This window comes from Leucopleurus acutus, assembly GCF_964270905.1.
Source record: "Leucopleurus acutus genome assembly, chromosome: 14".
Taxonomy (NCBI): domain Eukaryota; kingdom Metazoa; phylum Chordata; class Mammalia; order Artiodactyla; family Delphinidae; genus Leucopleurus; species Leucopleurus acutus.
This window is the reverse complement of record NC_139156.1, coordinates 2,924,931-2,942,430: the sequence shown is the minus strand read 5'-3', so window position 1 is coordinate 2,942,430 and position 17,500 is coordinate 2,924,931. Positions and strand designations below refer to the sequence as shown.

Sequence of the window (17,500 nt, the reverse complement as noted above, 5' to 3'; positions counted from 1 at the left end):
GGCAGGGCTCACGGAAGGTTTAATCAGGGTTGGAGTCGTTTATGAGGGGACAAGTGACAAGGAAAAAAAAAAAAAAATGAAAGCCTGAGTTCTTCTGGGCCGTGCTGGAAGGTAGAATGGTTGTTTTCCCCTCGCTTGTGTTCAATACTGTAAATAATCTGCCTTGCTTTTTGTGAGCTCAAAGGACGCGATGGCAGACATCCACGCAGCAGCAGGGGGAATTAGTTTACTTGGAAACCATCAGCGAGTGTGTACACACTGCTGGTGAATATTAGATGATTGGATAATGAGGTGCTAGCCAGGAGAGGCTGCACAGAAGCCCAGATCGACGGTTTACAGGGGCACTTTCTCCTTAAAGAATGTGGGACCGGAGCAAAGCCAGCATCCACCCCTAAGACGTGAACTAACCAGGCAGAAGGAAGAAAAGGGGCTTTGGGGGTGATACATCCAGCCCCTAAAATGAACTTCCTAAGCGTCAGCCCTCTCGGTAAGTGGAGGAAGCATCCCTCTTCATCCCAGAGAGCACCCCGTCATATTCTGTAGGGCTCTTGAGAGCTGGGCATTAATTACAGAGCAACAAACCAAAACGTCCCCACTGATGACTAACGCCTCCCTCTCAAAGACCTGTATGTGCCAGCTCTCAGTCACCTATTTGCATCGTTTAATTATGAGTCATTCGGGGGGACTGGGTAAGATATTTCAATCTCTTGCAAGAAAGTGACTTGGTTTAAACGCTGATGAAAAAAACTGAAAAACAAACCTAAAATAATCTCGAGCGAGACTGCGTCTGCAAATAGCTTTTGATTAGCTGGGTTTTATCTCCAAGGCACCCACGAGTGGCCTTTATTTTTCTAAATGCTATATTTTCTGCTTACAGTCAAACGCTTTTTCATGCTACTTACAAAAACAAATACTTGTACTTTGCTCAGATCATAATAGCTCATTAGAGGAGGCTGATGTCGGACCCACGCTACAACCTAACACCAGAGGGCTGCGGGGGTCTCGTGAACCTATCACGTTGCCAGCGCTGGCTCTCTGGGGAAGCGGGGCGCCGAGGACGGGGATCCAGCCTTCTTAATTGTGAACCTCATTAGTGATGGTTACTAAGCGAAACACACACCTACCTTCAGTGCACTGGAAGGAGGTAAACAGTACGTCACAGATTCTAATGACCCTGGCACCCAGGGCGACCTTTAGTTATTATATTTTTGTTCTCTTACACCTTAGTCATTAATGTAGAAAAACAAATTCGTTTACTTTGTGGACCGCAGCAGATTCACAAATTGTCTTCCAGTTTCTATGTCTGAATCATATTTCATTCTGATGACCTGCACGGGCTTCATTCATTTTCCTGTGTACATGTCTGTCTGCCTCACGGGCGGCCCCTAAATCCAAGACCTCAGTCTAGAGGATGTGTCTTCTAACTGCTTAGTTTTAGGGGTTCTTTTGCTCTAAAGAATTTAACCATGCTGTTTTGTTTGCAATTCACTTAAAAACAAAAAAACCTCACATTACTTTCCCAACAATTCGTATTGGTCAGAATCTCATGGTTTTCGTGAAATGTCTTAGAGAGGAAAGGACCTCATGTTGGAGGGGAGGTGACACGTGGCGGGACCCGCGCGTCCGCACGGAGCTGGTGACAGGGCGACTTGCGAAGGCCCAGGGTCTGTGTGTTGCTGAAGTTTGACTTACACGCCTGCCTGCCTGTCACCCTTATCGAAATTCTTCTCTTTTAACAAGCAGTCCATCACTTGAAAGCATTTGGTTAGCAACATTTTATGCCATTTTTTCCTCACCCCCTCCACCCATCCCCCACGTGTGAATACCCATGCGCGTGCGCACGCACGCGCACGCACACACACACACGTCCGCTCTCCATGGAGGGCCAGGAGGTCCTTGAAGTCCATGAGCTCAGGCTCACGGGACCAGGATGTGAGCGCCCACCAAAAGGTGCCCAAAGCATCTGGGGATGAGCCGGATGGGGGCTAGACAAGCCAAAATAAAACCAAATACGTTAAAACTGCAGGAAAAGCGCTCAGCAAAAGAAAGCTTAGACACAGACAAACCAATAAAGTGAGGGCCATGGCAGGTGAGGTGGGGAGGGGAGAGGGACGCCGGGGCGGGGGGCTCTGTCCCAGGGACGGGGGTCTGACCCCCGAGGGGGGCTGGCGGGAGCAACTGGGCGTGAATCAACAGAAAGGATGGCACAAAGAGAAGGAAGCATCGCAAATTAAAAAAAAAGGCATGTAGCATGTGCCTACCATTTTCCAGATAAGAAGGGGCCGTACCTTCTGACGGGTCCAGGCGGCGGGCCCGCCGCCCGTGTTTGGAGTTGTTGTGCACAAACATGTTGTCAGACACGGCCAGCACGTGGCCGTCCACGTTGACCGTGGTCGACACGACAACCTGCAGAGACAAGCGCAGGTGAAACCAGAGTCGGAGGTGGAGGTGGGGCCCTGCCAGGTGTCAGGCCCCTTCAGGGGTGCCCGGCAAGCCAGCCCCCAAGGTCTCGAGCCGGGCACCCACTCCTGCTCCCGGATCCCCCTCGAGGCCACGTGCGCGCACAGCGTTTTTGGCTAATGGGGTGTGTGGGCAGTTTTGCTGTGACTCACGATTGCTTCTCTTCCAGACCCGCTGCGCTAATTACAGTTTAATCTCCTGTTATGCTAACAAGTGAATTCAATCCACAGAAATATTCTTCTCACCATTAGCTTCAGAGACACCCCTCCAGCCACTCACTTTAAAGCTATTTTGATTGATCTGTTCACATATTGATGGGATAGTTTATCTAATTAAAATGAGTTCACTGGAGACTGTCCTTCCGGAAGAGTTGTGAGGATTCAGAGTTGCCCCCCTCCCAAAAAAAGGCTTCATAAATCAGAAGCTCCTTCTGCTACCCACATCCTAGCATCAGATGATCCCTGGGTCAATGTCACAATTACGTCCAACATCTGGTAATGAACGTTTTTGCATCTGAAAAGGCCGAGCTGAATAGGAATAAAATGGTTTCAGTGCAGGGAAAGTACCCTTTCTCAAGTTCATGGTGAAGGATGGCGAGGATGGCTAGCACCTGCTCTACCAAGGGCGTGTGATCCTGTTGGAGGGAAAGGCGCGGCCCTGAGGTCCAGGTTCGGGGTGGGGGTGGCCGGGGAAGAGATGGGGGCCGGGCTCCCCCACATGCTCAGTGCTTCGCAGAAGTAAAAAAGGAAGTCACACTGGCAGGGACGGCCTTGAGGACCCCAGACGTCCTCCCAGGGGAGCTTGGAACAAGCACCCCAGAATTGGCACCCCCCACCTAACGGACCCAGGAAATAGGAAATTACACCGGCCTTGAGCATTTCCTTGGACAGAGGCGGGTCTGTATACTGCATTATTTCCAGAATAGCTGGGGTAGCACAGATGTGAGCGCAGGTTCAGTCTGGGTCTTACATCAGGACCTGGGGGCTGGAGCCTGGATTTGGGGTGGAGAGAGCCCGGTTCTTTGCCACGTTTGGGCAGTGGAGAGGGCTGGTACCACCTAGAGAACCACGACCCCACGGAGAAAAGCTGGGCAGGAGGGTGGGCACACGTCAAGGCATGCCACGTATGGTGAGTTCAAAGCCACAGCTACAGTGGACCTCCGTTAATGACGAGCCAGACCGATGCAAGATGCTAATAACAGAGGAGAGTCGGGGGGAGGGGAGGCCAGGGGCTCATGGGAATTCTTCACTTTCTGTGAAATTTTTCTGTAAACCTAAATAAAACTGCTCTCAAAAAGAAAGTCTACTAGTTAAGAAAAAAATGATACGTAAAAGTGATTGTAAATAAATACGATTTTTTAAAAAGCAAAGCTGCACACTTATATGTTAATATATCAGGGAGTAATTGATTTTTTATAAAAATCTCAGGCCCCACAAGAAGCCCGTGAAGCAGGACCAGTACCCACTGCACCCACAGCCCCGCAAAGGAAGGGGACACCTTCCCAGATGACTCTCTCTGGCTGTGGGCATTGCCAAGATCGTTAAAGTCTCCACAACATCAGGCCCCTCTGGGCCTCAAAGTAATGTCAGAGCCACCACAGCATCCCCGGGTCCAGGCTCAGACGTCTCAGCATCATCTCTCTCAACTATCTCCGTTGCCCTAGCAGGGGTGGCTCTGACCCCACTCTGGGGCCACTACTCGCCTGGCAGCCTCTACGCAGGGGACGCAGGGCTGCTGGGGTCACAAAGGCACCCTCCTGGCAGCCTGTCCACCAGGCCCCGCCCTGGGTGCAGGGGGACCTCTACCGACACTTCCCCCAAATGGGGTGCAAAGACACAGGACTAACCCCGAGCTGCAGACTTGGTTCTCTTTACGTTCCTAGCCCGTGAAAAGTTAAAGAAACAAGAAAGGGTAAAAATAAAAATAAAAAGGGACACTGTCGGGCTTCCCTGGTGGCGCAGTGGTTGAGAGTCCGCCTGCCGATGCAGGGGACACGGGTTCGTGCCCCAGTCCGGGAGGATCCCACATGCCGCGGAGCGGCTGGGCTCGTGAGCCGTGGCCGCTGAGCCTGCGCGTCCGGAGCCTGTGCTCCGCAACGGGAGAGGCCACAACAGTGAGAGGCCCGCGTACCGCAAAAAAAAAAAAAAAAAAGAAAGAAAAAAAAAAAGGGACACTGTCTTTGCTCCGTCGTCTCTATATAGGTCAGTCACCAAGGGAAAAGCGTAGCTGAGCAGAGAAAGCAGACAAGCTGTGTTTGTTTCTCAGCCGGGCCAGCCCTGCGGTGCACCTACAGAAAGGTGCTGAGATCGTGGCGCCCGCTGGAAACGTCGTGTAAGCCCTGATCTAGTGTTAAGTCCAGTTAAACCTCCTGAGAGGCAGAGAGATTAGCTAAAGAGAGGGAGGAAGTCCTTCTAGTAACTGCGGGCTCCACCTGCGACTGACGCTGCCTCAGCCACTGGCGAGCCAGTGTGTGACCTCCACTCTGCTCCATGGACCAACGTGAAGCCTCGCACAAGAGGAGCGGAAGCCCGCCCCACTGTCTGCAAGAGACGCCGCCCCCAGGGTCAGGGCATGGCTGTCGGCGGGTCCAGCGGCTCCACCGCTCTGACTGGCTGGTTGGATGTCAAGACAGATGTCACATTTCGCCTGAAGACTGAAGCATAACTTACATTTCTAAGAAAAAGCCTCGAGTGATTTGATGGTAAACTAGCCTAAATCCCACAGAAGAAGTATTTGGTAACATCCAGCCTAGCAGTGAGCTCCCAAATTCTTCTCTGGTGGGTACGGACCAGGAGCCACCTGGTTTTGGATCCCAGCCCAGATATTTTTACAACTAAAATCAGCAGAACAATCCATCATGTTTGCTGAGCACCCTTCACCCCGCAGTCACCTCCTAGTCGTTCACAAACAAAGGCAAGAAGACCATGACTGCCTCAGAATTCATCCCTGAGCCCAACTGGCTCTCCACGCCTCTCCTCAAGAGGAAATCCTCTGATCTGAGGATAACTAACCAGAGGACTAACGTTAGCCTGGGTTCAGGAACGCGGTCCAGCTCCGAGGTGTGGAATTAAGGAGGCGAGAACAGCCCAGCCTCAGGGGAGGGAAGCTGAGCTGGGGAGACATTCTGGAATTGGTAGAGGCCTGCGTGGAATAGGCGCAGCCCCCTCAGTCCTGAGTACACCCCATATATTACCTAGCGGTCCTCCCCTACCACAGATCAATCCATCCCTAAGGAAGAGCTTCAGCGTGGGCTCCAAAGTCTAACCAAGTGAACAAGCATGAAGAGCGAGGTGCAACTGAGGAAACAGACGAAATGAGATGCTAACCTTATGAGGACTCTACTTGCAAAAATCCTGAAACAGTCATTTTGAAACACACCCACCGGACTCACCATGATTGAATGTAAGACAGACTCCACCTTAACCCACAGCCCCGATCACTCTGATTTCGGGGTACCCCGCAGCCCGACACAGAGGGCCAGGGCGGTGTGCACTGCCCCAGGAGGCAGAGGCACACCCTGTCATCAGAGCAAAAGCGCAGGTCACGTTTCCAGAGCCAGCTTCACTTGGTCACGGGCCACAACTGGGCTCCATGACTCTGGCGGACTGGGGTGCCAGACCATTTCTAAAGCATTCGATTTAAATGTTCTTTCAAATGAGCCCATCCTGGCTCATTTGCACCCAAAGCCCCTGAGAACTAAAGGTTGGTTTCCGAACAATTGCAACTGCAGGGAATACAACTTTCACAGTGTTAAGTCCGGACCGCGGTCCAGAATCGTGTACCTGGAATCTTCGCATGTCCCGAGGGTTGCCTGCATTCTTCAAACAGTTCTGATTGCACTTGAGGAAAAACTTTAGAAAGAATCTATAAAAATACAAAAAATGGATATTCGTTAGGGTTATCAGACAAAAGACACAGACTTTTTTTGAAAGACACTCTCGCATGGGGAGCCGACCCCCATACCACCTGCTGGCTGCCCCGTAGGGGGCGATAGGGAGAGAGAGAGAACTCGGAGAGGCCAGGCAGGCACCTCTGGGTCCACTGGCCACTGTGGAAGATCTCCACACAAGGAAGCGGTGACTTACATTTGCCTGGACACGGGGGGTTTCCAAGCTTTATCATAACAACCGTGACTTAAATTGGCCATTTCTCACCTGGATCTTTGCGTGACCATTAATCACTGGGGACCTGTCCACCCCAGAGAGGGCTGCCAGCTTCAGCAAATAAAAACACAGGATGCCTAGTTAAATTTGAATTTCAGATAAACAACGAAGAATTTTTTAGGCTAGGCCTGTCCCAAAGCATACCTATCCTAAAAAGAAAATTGTTTCTCCGAAATTCAAATTTAACTAGACGTGCTGAATTCTACCTGGCAACTCAAGCCCAGGGACCATCACTGCCTAGGTAAACACGATTTTAAAGATGGGCTTTTCAAGTTACAATAGGTATGACTCTTAAGAGAAGATCTGGGGTGCTGTTTCAAGGGCAGCAACGACTTCTATGAAGTCGTTGGTTTTAAGGGACCTACGTGTGGTTTTAAGGGACCGATCAAGGCCCCCCCCACCCCCCCACCATGAGGCAAGGAAACCGTCGCTTAGGGGGAGGGGACCAGGCGCTGCCCTGGTTGGAGGGGAGGCTAGTCGCAGAGCTGTTTCTGCTTCCCGCCAAGGCCTGGCCTTGTTCTGACGTTCATGACGTTTCAGGGGTCCTGACAGAGCGTTGAGATGCTGTGACAGAAACATCATCACCTTGTCCTCCCCATTCCCGCGTGCTCTGTGACAAACATGGGAGCTCTGGCTCACAACAGGAACGCGTGGACCCCGGGAGGCCTGGCTGCACCGCCAGCCACGGGAGAACAGGGGGTCTCGGCCCCGCACCAGCTCGGCTCGTCTGGAGAAGGCCGCCCGCGTCCTGGGGCCTCTGGGCTGACACCCTGTCCATGAGGCTATCGACAAACGTCTCCTCTATCTTCTTTCCAAGTATCCTCTGTCCTACTGGTTGATGACTCATTTTTTATGAAGTTTCACACGACTTCCTTGACTTCAAGCGGACAGTCAAGGTTCCTTGCAGCTGACTATCATATCAGAAAATACAAAGATCTGGGAGACCGAGATTCATGTCTCCAGCTGCATTCCCAACATACCCTGGACGACTTTCCACCGGGGCAGAGGAAAAGCCGACTGATGGGAAAAAGAATAGTGGCCACTTAATTTCCTTACATTCCGCACGGCCTCACTATTTTAGGCCAGAATTTACATCTTTTATTAACTCGCCTCACCTACACACTTAGCTCGCCGCGCCTCTGAACACCATCTGCCGTCAGCATACAGGAGGCTGCCCGGCCGTCCACCCACCAATTTCTAACAACCATGGTGCAATTAAGCCCCACGCACTCCGCAGCGAGGGAAATGAAGCGCACCTGCGGCCACCCTGCGCCCAACCGCGTGAGGGCCTAACAAGGTGAGGGCGGCACAAAGTTATCGTCCTGTCAGGCAATTAGGTTCTCACTTTGGGGGCAGCCACATGGCGCAATTACGCCTCACATTACCACCCAGCTCATCTCCAGGCAGGCGCCGGCCGGAGCCGCTCATCTGCACGGAGCCGACGGGGGGAGCTTTTGTGCGCTCTGATTTCTGCCCCCTCCAGAGGAGGTTTCTTTCAATTCCGTGATGTCTTTTTAGCCAGCTCTCACCCTTTCACCTCCCGGAGAGCAGAGCGGGCACTGAGCCTGAACGGCCCTCGCCGGGCATGGTCACTGTAGGCGTGAGCGGCCTGGCCCCCGTGGGCCTTCACTACCGCCAGCTGCAGAAATGGGCAGAGTTGGGCGCTGGGCCCCCTCACCACCCCGAGCATCTCGGGGTCAGCTCCGGAGCAGCTGGGTGTGTGTGCACGCACACACACACTTACACGTTTTGGGTGCGTAGGCAACGGTAGGATTCTTTTCAAAGTTTCTCAAAAAGCAGCAAGAGGACTTAGAAAGACCTGCAGGTCTGGAGCGTACGGCCCTACAGAGCAGGATCCCTCCCGGGCACTCGGGCCCCAATTACACACACGAAATAAGGCCCAACGTGCGTGGAAACGGACGCAGGTTGGGCCCTTATGGAGGGAGAGGAGCCTTGCGCTTAGCTTTCACCCTCATTTCGGTTCCTCGAGGATCCAATCAGGCGTCCTCGAGGTGGGCGGCACGGTCCAGCCAGCGCGTGGCTCCCGACCCCGCGCACCGTCACATCCGGGGCGAGCGTGTGCCTCTGCTAGCGAGGGCTCGCTGGCCTTGGGGCGTGCGGGTAGGGTGAGGAAGGAATGCGGACGCGGGAAGTCAAACGGTGGTTCTCATCCTTTACTCAATTACCCTTTAATTGGCTTTTTTTCTAAGAAATGTCTGACAGGCACTTTACATATCTCACTTCTAGAGTCTGGTACACAGACGATTTAATACTCTTGTTATGAAAGGAAAAATCTTTCCTATGGCAGAAAATCTTTGGCTTCAACACCAATAAACTCTTTATTACTGCTAACCATGGATTTGCTGCTCGATGGCAAAGAGGCGATAAAAACTCTAACCTGTCATTAGTACATTACGCTTAATTGTGTACAGTGTGCTCCCGGCTGCATCTGTTGGCCCATCATCAAAATGACCATTATGTACACTAATTCCCTGACCCTGTCTTTATTTCCCTAAAGAGTCATCATCTTTCACAGTAGGTACCAGAGTAAATCAAGCTTGAAATATGGGCTCTATTTCCTTGTTTCTCCCAGGCAGGAGGGGAAGCAGCAGCTCAGGGCAAACGGCTACACATCCGTCGGAACTCCCCAGTAACGTTCCGCTCGGAAACGGCGCACAAAATCCTGGAAAGTTCTCAGCAGCGATTAGAAGGGGGGAAGGTGTGATCTCATTACTCTGGAAGTCAGGTTTCCTCTTTTAGGGCGCGCGGGGATCAGCAGAGAAGCCACGTGGGTGATCTCCTTCGCTCTTAGGAGAGCTGGTAACAACGGGCTGCCTCTCCCGACTCTGGGGCATCCTGTGAAGATGGGCCCAGGGGCCCTCCATCTGGGAGGCAGGGATGGGAGAGCTGCTGGGTCCAGACACTGAAAGCGTGAGCCTGAGCTGGAGACTCCAAGGCCGCCCTCCCTCTGCAGGGACAGTTATGCTCAGCAGGAAGTTCAGTTTGGTCTCGGTGGCATTTGTGCCAGCACCCTCCCCAATAATGCCAGTGCCCCCCGAAGTGCTCAGCGGCAGGACACGGGCACCTTCAGCGGGGCTCGAACGGCAGGACTGACCGTGTTAGCTGGAGCCCACTCCGGGGGCTTATCACGCGATAAGGGGCAAGCCCTCACCTCAGTAACGAATTTCAAAGTCTGCTCCCCTTCTGTGTGTTTAAGCTATGAATTAGTTCATTTATATTTACTTTTATGAAGCTGATTAACCAGGGCTTCTCTATCTGATGAAAATCATTTTAATTGTAGTGTTAGGCTCCTGTGTAATATCCATTACATTATGAACTGTTTAAATTCTACATGGGTATTGTGTAAATTGGCCCTTTGTGGGCCAGCAGACAATTAGGACCAAACACTCTCCTTTAAGCGGCTACAGAACTTTGTGGTGTTGTTCAGGACAATCAGAAACAAAGGAGGCTGTTTAATTGTAATTTAATGGAATATCAAGGAGTCCGTGGCATTAGACGCTGGCAAGAGAGAGCAGGAGAGAAAAATTAACTGCAATTATGTTTGATTAAAGCTATCCTTCTCAATAATCAGCGGTCCTGACAGGCCATGGGGCTCTAGTGGGTTCCAGGATGGCAAAAGGTGTTCAGCAATATTAGGGCCAATAAAGGGGGCATTAGCATCGCTAATTACAGCCCTGCAAAACCTGTAAAGGGGGCCTCTGTGTATTGTAATGTGTGAAGTAATTGGCCAAGGCCGCTATCAATTACATAAGGAACGAATTTGGTTTGTCAGAGAAAAGCTGATGAGATGCATCTCCTCTGACACCGGCCCCTTCCCTCCTGCTTCCAGTAGCTAAGAACTTGCCCACTCTTATCCAAAGCTGCAACTTACCAATGGCCAAATCACTGATAAAATTATCTTGCCAGCAAGCGTTAGGTAATTAATACCACTCATCCTCGCCGCCTTCCCTGCCACTGCCGTTCCTCACCTAGCCGAAGCCACTAATCATGTAATAATGATTTCTTTCCCTCTGGTCAAAGGAGAAATGGATTGTCTCCTTAGAAATGCAGTGGGCTTGGCGTGCGCACCCTGGTGATTGAGGAGAAAAAGGAAACTTGGAGCTGTCACAACGGCTGTCCTTTGCATGTGGCTATCACATGTCTGAAACTACCTATTCGCAAGCAGCATCTCAGGAAACACTATATGCAGAGATTTAAAAAAACTTTTTTAACTGTCGAGTTTTAGACTGTCTCGGGGCCTGGTCTTGCGGGTGCTTGGAAACAGGAGTGACCGCAAGCTTCAGGGCCATGAGGCTGCAAGCCGGGATACCCAGGTGGGCCCCCTGAGCACGGGTGACAGGCACACCCAGGACAGAGCTCCGGCTTCCAGCAGCCCCTCCCGCATGTGAGCCCAGCCTCGGTCCGAGCGGCCACGGCCTCCTCTCCTGGCCCTCGATCACAAGTGACGTGGGAAACCTGAGTCCAGGGTCGAAAAGTATTGGTATCCGGGGCAGGGCTGGAGGTCCCGAGTTTCCACCTTAAGGCTGAGCTCTTAACAAGCAGCAAACTAATGCCACTGGATAGGCCTCCACGTCACCCATCAAAACTCCCAGAGCATTTGTGTGTAAATCACGGCGCTGACAGCTTCCGGGGTTCCGGGAGGGCAGGGACCCCATTCCCGATCGAGCCCCCACATCTTTAGTGACTGCATCCAGGACGCAAATCCAGGAGGCTCTTTTCATACTAATAACCTTGACAAGGAAGAGTGAGTAGAGAGAAGCGGCCAGAAGACGCAGCTGGGAAAGTCGCCACCCTCTGGTGGCTGCCAGGGGCTGCAGGGCTGGGGAAGTGCCTGATGGGCACGGGGTCTCCTTTTGGGGGGTGACAGAAATGTTCGGAAGGAAGACGGTGGTGGCTGCACAGCCCTGCGACCGGGCTGAACACCGCTGAACCGTTCCCCTGAAAGTGGGTAACTTCGTGTGCCGCCCACCTCGCTTCCATTCGCCACCACAGGGAGGAGGTCCCCGTCCAAAGGGACGAGAAGCCCCACAGGGCAGCGGCCCCTCTCGGGGTGTCGGTCGCTGGGGCCGCTACTGCCCTCTTGAAGGGAAATAGCAAAAGAGTCAAATTAAAAGATAGAGCCTTTAAGAGACTTTTCCCTGACTGATAAGGAAGTGACCGGTGGTGGAGTGCTTGCCTCCAAGTCCCGGCTAATTACTGGGAAGTCCCTGAAAGCAGTGGCCGCAGCTGTGGTGTGCGCCGGGCCATCAGTCGCTGCGGTATTGATTACTGAGCAATCCTAGCCGATCGGCTTCTGGGGCTCAGAGACAATGTGCTTCCTTCAGAAAACCTGTAATGAGCAGTTCCTATACACGAGTACACTCTGCTGACATCAGATCTGTGCACTGAGATAGTACACAGGTCAATACGTATCGGATTTCCAAACTGCCAGGGTCTTAATGTCAGGCCTCTCTTTTTCTCCCACTCCTGCCATTAGCTATGACTGGGCTCACGTCCTGTAATGCCATACGGGAGGGAAAATCTGCTCCATTAGTCTGATTTATTCTTCAAATATGCCATGACAAATTGCTTTAACACCAGACTTATTAAATTCTTGTGCATTTCAAGTTATGGGTCGCATATACTTGTAGTGCCTGCATGACGTCATCAGGAAGGGGCCAGAGTGGGGACGGGACTGAATTTTACAGCTGGGCCCAGATGGCCTTTGTGAGGGGCCTCCCTCCCGGGCAAGAGGGCTGGGGCTGCCCGGCTCCCCACTGCGGGTTCCTGGTCCCCGTGGGCGCCGTCCCCCGGCACGCACGATATCCTGCATGTAAATGCAGATGGAGGAGGATTTGAAGATATCCACGGCTTGACTCGCGGTTCAACAATTACTGGCCTTTGTCTGGAGGTTCCTGCTCTACTGTAGCAGAGGCTGTCTCTAGTGGACCGGGGCTATTTTACTTTCCCTCGCTGTAGTAACCACACCGCATTAACAATATTTGTACTACAATCGCCAAGGGACCCACTTCCCAGATTCTATCACTTCTTTATCTCCTGACAAATACCTCACTATCGAACATTATTAGGTTTAGAAAATTAACCCTTCGAGGTCCACAGCCACACCAGGCCCCACCGTCCCTCCAAAGAGCCTTATCGCTAAATTTCTGCTATAATGGTTTTTCGTTTCATCACAATTTCAGCAGCGGCTGTCAAGAGGCACTTACAGATACCGTGATCTTGTACTTGTGCAATGATTCTCATTAAAATGATGCCAAGGAGATCTGATGGGATTTAATAGCTTTGCCGGCCAGTTCCATCTCCACGCCCATGACAGATCCTGCCGAGCCCTCCTTCTGGAGAAACGGGTACGACTCGCATTAAACTTTTCTGGGTGGCTTTAATGTGTTCAGATAAGTAAAACCCAGGTAGACGTTCTCGAAGCAAATGCGTGCCCAAGCTCTGCGCTTTTCCGTTACCCTCCCTGGCTTGCTGTCAGGATTCTAGTTAGTATTTTCTGTAACTGTTCCTGATAGCTCATGATAGTTTTGATAAGGTTATCTGTTTAAAAGAAGTCAACCGCACAACACAAAAGAAATGTGAAGTGCGCTATATTTACACCAGGGTTCTTGTTTCAAGTGCCTATCTTTCTTTTCTCCCCCTTTACCTATTTCTCTATTTCTAATGGGCGATGCGGCATTGACATTATTTCCCCAGCAGATCATTCGCCCTGTCAATCAGTCTGTATTTTGTCTTTCGCTGCGGGCTCATTAAAACAGCTTCCTCACTCCCTCTGGACACTGCTCTCTATTTGCCAGCTCTGATCACGAAGCTCCTTATTTAAGAAAAATGCCAGCATCACTTGTCTCACATCAGATGCACCCCCTGACTTGTTGCCAGCTCCAGGGGAGACTTTTACAGAGACTTCGTGTGCAGAGATTAAGTGCCTATGCTTATCCGAACTTAGGGTTTCAAACCTCTCCCACCGAACGGGCGTGCGTTTGGAGGGATCTGAAGATAAGGGGATCGCCCTTCTTGCCACTCTGATTTCTGTCGGCAGCGGAGAGCATCCTCAAAACAAACACGAGGTTTTTTTGTTTGGGGTTTATTTTCCCCCCCAATCTCCAAGTGGGAGAGACCTTGTTCGTGTTTTCCTATTCAGACACACGTTTTCCTCGTCCATGCCAGCTTGCTTAATTAAGAACCATCATCTTCGTGGGCTGAATTATTAATAAAAAAAAAAAATCACATTTTAAATCAGGCCTGTGCGTGCACACAGGACACCAGTGTCGAACCTGCCTACGCCGGCCTCTCTAGCCTTTTAGGTCCTGATTAAAAACTTATTAAAACATTATAAATGATTAATGGGAGCCCAGCTCTCAGTGGCAATTATTAGTTTTAATGCAGGTAATGCAGCTTAATGAGGGGCACATGTGTGCAAAGCTTTACCTTCATTACTCCTGCGTGTCAACAAATACAAGAGAAATGTGTGTCCGGGTCATCCATTACTTGAAACAGCACCGAGCCTTCCCCCTTCCCCTCCCTTTGTTGATGAGCCAGGAGCCGTAAATTAAGCCCTTTCTGTGGCTCGGGGAAGAACCAAGGTGTTCAGATCACGGTCCCGCCTGCCCAGCTCCCCACGCCTCCGCACAGCCCTGTGTGTGAATATTATTGCACAGATTCTCTTTCCTAGAGCCCTTCGTCACGTGGGAATTTTGCACGGGAATTGCTGCAGGTTGTCATTGTCTCAGCTTGGAAACAAGAGCTCCTGACACTCCGAGCCGATTGGGTGTCTTTGCTTTCCAGTTTGGAAACGTTCGTGGAGGAGTTTCACTCCATCCTGCCAGCGCCGCATTCATGATACGTGGTTTCCCTAAATATCTGGACGTGGTGCGTTCTAAGTACCCGTGTCCTGGTGCGCAGGCATCGCGCACACCCGTGTCCCCCCCTGGCCAGAAAGGCGCTCTCAGGCTGCACCGCAGAAACACAAGGAAATACCCGTTGGCGGGCGCCCGGCTGCAAGGCGGAGATGTCGGGGCGAGCCCGGGCTGGGGAAGAGGCTGGATGCTGAAGAGACGCACGTACGATGCTGAGAGTGGGGAGCCCGCATCGCTTCGCCCGCCCCACCTGGGACCCTCAGGCCGGGCCTGCGTGCAGCCCACAGCCGGGAGCGGGCGGCTCGGCCCAAGTTCCCAGGCACCTTTTATTTTCTGTTTTTGTGACAAGCAGTCAGACCCGGGCTGATCTCCGCTATCTGTTTGAAGAGTATTCAGGACTATTTGCATCACTTTATCGCTAATGTATAATATATGGCTTTAAAGTGGGCCCAAGCACTGTCTTGTTACCGAGCATGAGAAAAGTAAGGGCAATAAAGATACATCAGCCGTCTCGAGCACAGCGGCTATCATGCGAGCGAGAAAGGTTGCTGCTTCGAGTTAAGAGGCAACCTCTCTGCCTGCCTAAGACAATGGAAGAGCAAAGAAAATGTCAAATCAAGAAAAGCTGGATTTAGAGATGAGGCGGCCCAGAGTGACGCCGGTGCCATGTTTTGTGAAACTATGATGCTGTTGGCAGCAAAGACCCGTGTTTCTGATTCATCTAGGGCCGCATGGCAAAGCCTTGTCAGCCTGTGCAAGGCATAAATAATTCAGGGTGAGAGACGGCAATTACAGGGCCCTGCACAAGCAAAATGAATATTTTATGAGGACTAAAACTGCTCTGGAATGAATCACACACACGGCGTCGCACACACATGGCAAGGGGCTCACACATGGCAGCCCCAAGAACAGAGAAGCGCGGCCCTCATCTCCTTCCAGGCTGTGGACTGGAAACCCAGCGGATGGTAATCAGCGAACACAAAAAAGCCTCCCACCCCCACCCCCACCCCTCGCCTGGCCGGGGCTGCCGGCTCCCACGCTCCCGAGAGATGCTCGGCCCCTAAAACGCCCGGCAGGGAGGCCGGAGACCCTTGACTGATACAGCCCACAAGTCTGATGTTAAGTGCATAGTTCTGAACTAGCATGGTGGGCTTGCTTATTGTTTCAGTTGTTCAAACTATTGCTAGGCGTCAGCTGGGAACCTTCCATTGGTGAGCAGGTGATCTGGATGCCGGTCCAAGGGGAAAAAACAGCTCTGTTGTCCTGGATGAAACTGAAGAGAGCTGAGGTAGGCGGGGCCGCGTGAGCCCGGTGAGCGTTACCCTCACCGCCCCAACTCCCCGCCTGAGTTTTCATTTCCTTCCCAGGTGAAGCACGTTCTGCGCTCTGCCTCTGTCTTCTGGACCTGAATCCTACAGGATCCAGGTCACCTAACAGGAGGGCCGGGACTACGGCTTTTTATGTCCAAACTCGCACGCAAAAGTTGCTTTCCTCGCTTTGAAAAGCGGTACCCTGCTAATGGGGGTAGGATTATGGCAAAAGAGATCTTAAAAGGCTGAAAGGATGGTTTCATCTGTTACATTTCCTCCAAAAAATGCTCCTGAACTGCTAGGAACAAATAACAACATTGTTCACAAGGCCGAGGAGGCCAGTCCCACTGGTGAATGGCCATTGTGTTTGTCCAGCTACTGATACCTGGGCTTTTGTGGAGGAAAGAAGGCCGGGGGCTGTGACATCAACACAGCACAAGTGTCCCTCTGTGCAGACACCCCGAGAGGGTCCTCACTGTGGTGGAAACCAAACACCAGATCCCTCAGAGAAGGATTTTCTTTAAATCCAACTCCAATGCATTGTTTATGAAAACAAGGCTATTAGGTATATTAATAATTTGATAAATAGGGATTTGCCCTTAATTATTCATGAAGAACATTTGGCAACAGTAAAATTATATTCACAGAACAGGTTTATAAACCAGCTAATTATAAATTAAGTATGCAAGAGAAAATTGCTAACCTTGAAATTAAAATATTTTATGATTCTGCAATTACAAAAAAAAAAAAAAGGTAGAGAATGATCAAAACCCCAGTGTGAGCAGAGAGTACACAGGACCCTACAGACGGCACAGTGTGGGCTGGGGGAGTGACAGCAGAAAACATGGGCCAGGAAAAGTGGCTCCACCTCCCCCTGCAGCCCTAGGAGTGGAGGTGGCCTCCAGGCAGCACCACTCTGCTTGTTCTGCTCAACTGCAACTCTCCAAGAGGCTAAGCTGACAGAACCAGCATCCATCCCGACAAGGCAGCTTAGCATCCTCAGGAAGGCCCTGCCTGCTCTCTGCAAAGGACACGGTGTGTCCCCCCTGCCTGCTGTCCAGCCCGGGCACGTGGACAGGCCAGCGTGTTCCCATCACTGTGCTCGGGACCCCCAAGGAAGCCCCCGAACGCCCCTCTGACCCCCCACTTCACTACCCTCCTACTGGGGCGGGCTCCACACTGAGCTGGGGGTCCAGAGGGACAATATTGGTGCTGATGTCAGAGAGGCCCGCAGTACCGCCGGTCCCCACTAGAGGGCTTCTCATGGCGGCGTCAGTGGGGAGCAGGCAGATGCCCCGGTGCTGCCGGGATGCAAACAAACTTGGGACCAACCTTCCTCTGAGCTGGGTCATCCCAGCTCACTCTCTGACTCTTCCAGAGGACTTCATGGTCAGAGGGCTCTGTCCACACCCACCCACGGCCTCCGCAGCGCAGCCCCCCCACCCCCCCGCCCCGGAGCTAATCGCCAGAAGCACACCCCTGGTGAGTTTCACAAACATTTCCCTTTCCTCATCTGATAAGAAAAGATACAGCAAAGCTCGCTGGTGGGATGAATTGGGATGGAGATTGGGATTGACAATATATACACTAATACATATAAAATAGATAACCAATAAGAACGTGCTGTAGAAAAAAAAATTCTAAAAAAAAAAAGACACAGCAAAGCTTTCCTTCACCTTTTCACGACTAG

The 17,500-nt window shown here is 51.7% G+C and overlaps 1 protein-coding gene across 9 annotated transcripts in view; it reads right to left on the bottom strand.

The window, feature by feature from the left end:
• The window catches only part of EBF3 (EBF transcription factor 3), a gene marked incomplete at both ends in the record, with an annotated part of 114,231 nt that overhangs the window by 31,057 nt on the left and 65,674 nt on the right, over nucleotides 1-17,500 (bottom strand). For 5 of the 9 annotated variants that reach the window (XM_082855194.1, XM_082855198.1, XM_082855199.1 and 2 more), the window contains 2 exons: nucleotides 2,289-2,406; nucleotides 6,243-6,324. In XM_082855194.1, the coding sequence (XP_082711320.1) occupies nucleotides 2,289-2,406; nucleotides 6,243-6,324 (200 nt within the window). Of the gene's footprint in view, nucleotides 1-2,261; nucleotides 2,407-6,242; nucleotides 6,325-17,500 lie in introns of all 9 variants that reach the window. The other 4 variants (XM_082855193.1, XM_082855197.1, XM_082855191.1 and 1 more) reach the window with 1 other exon arrangement.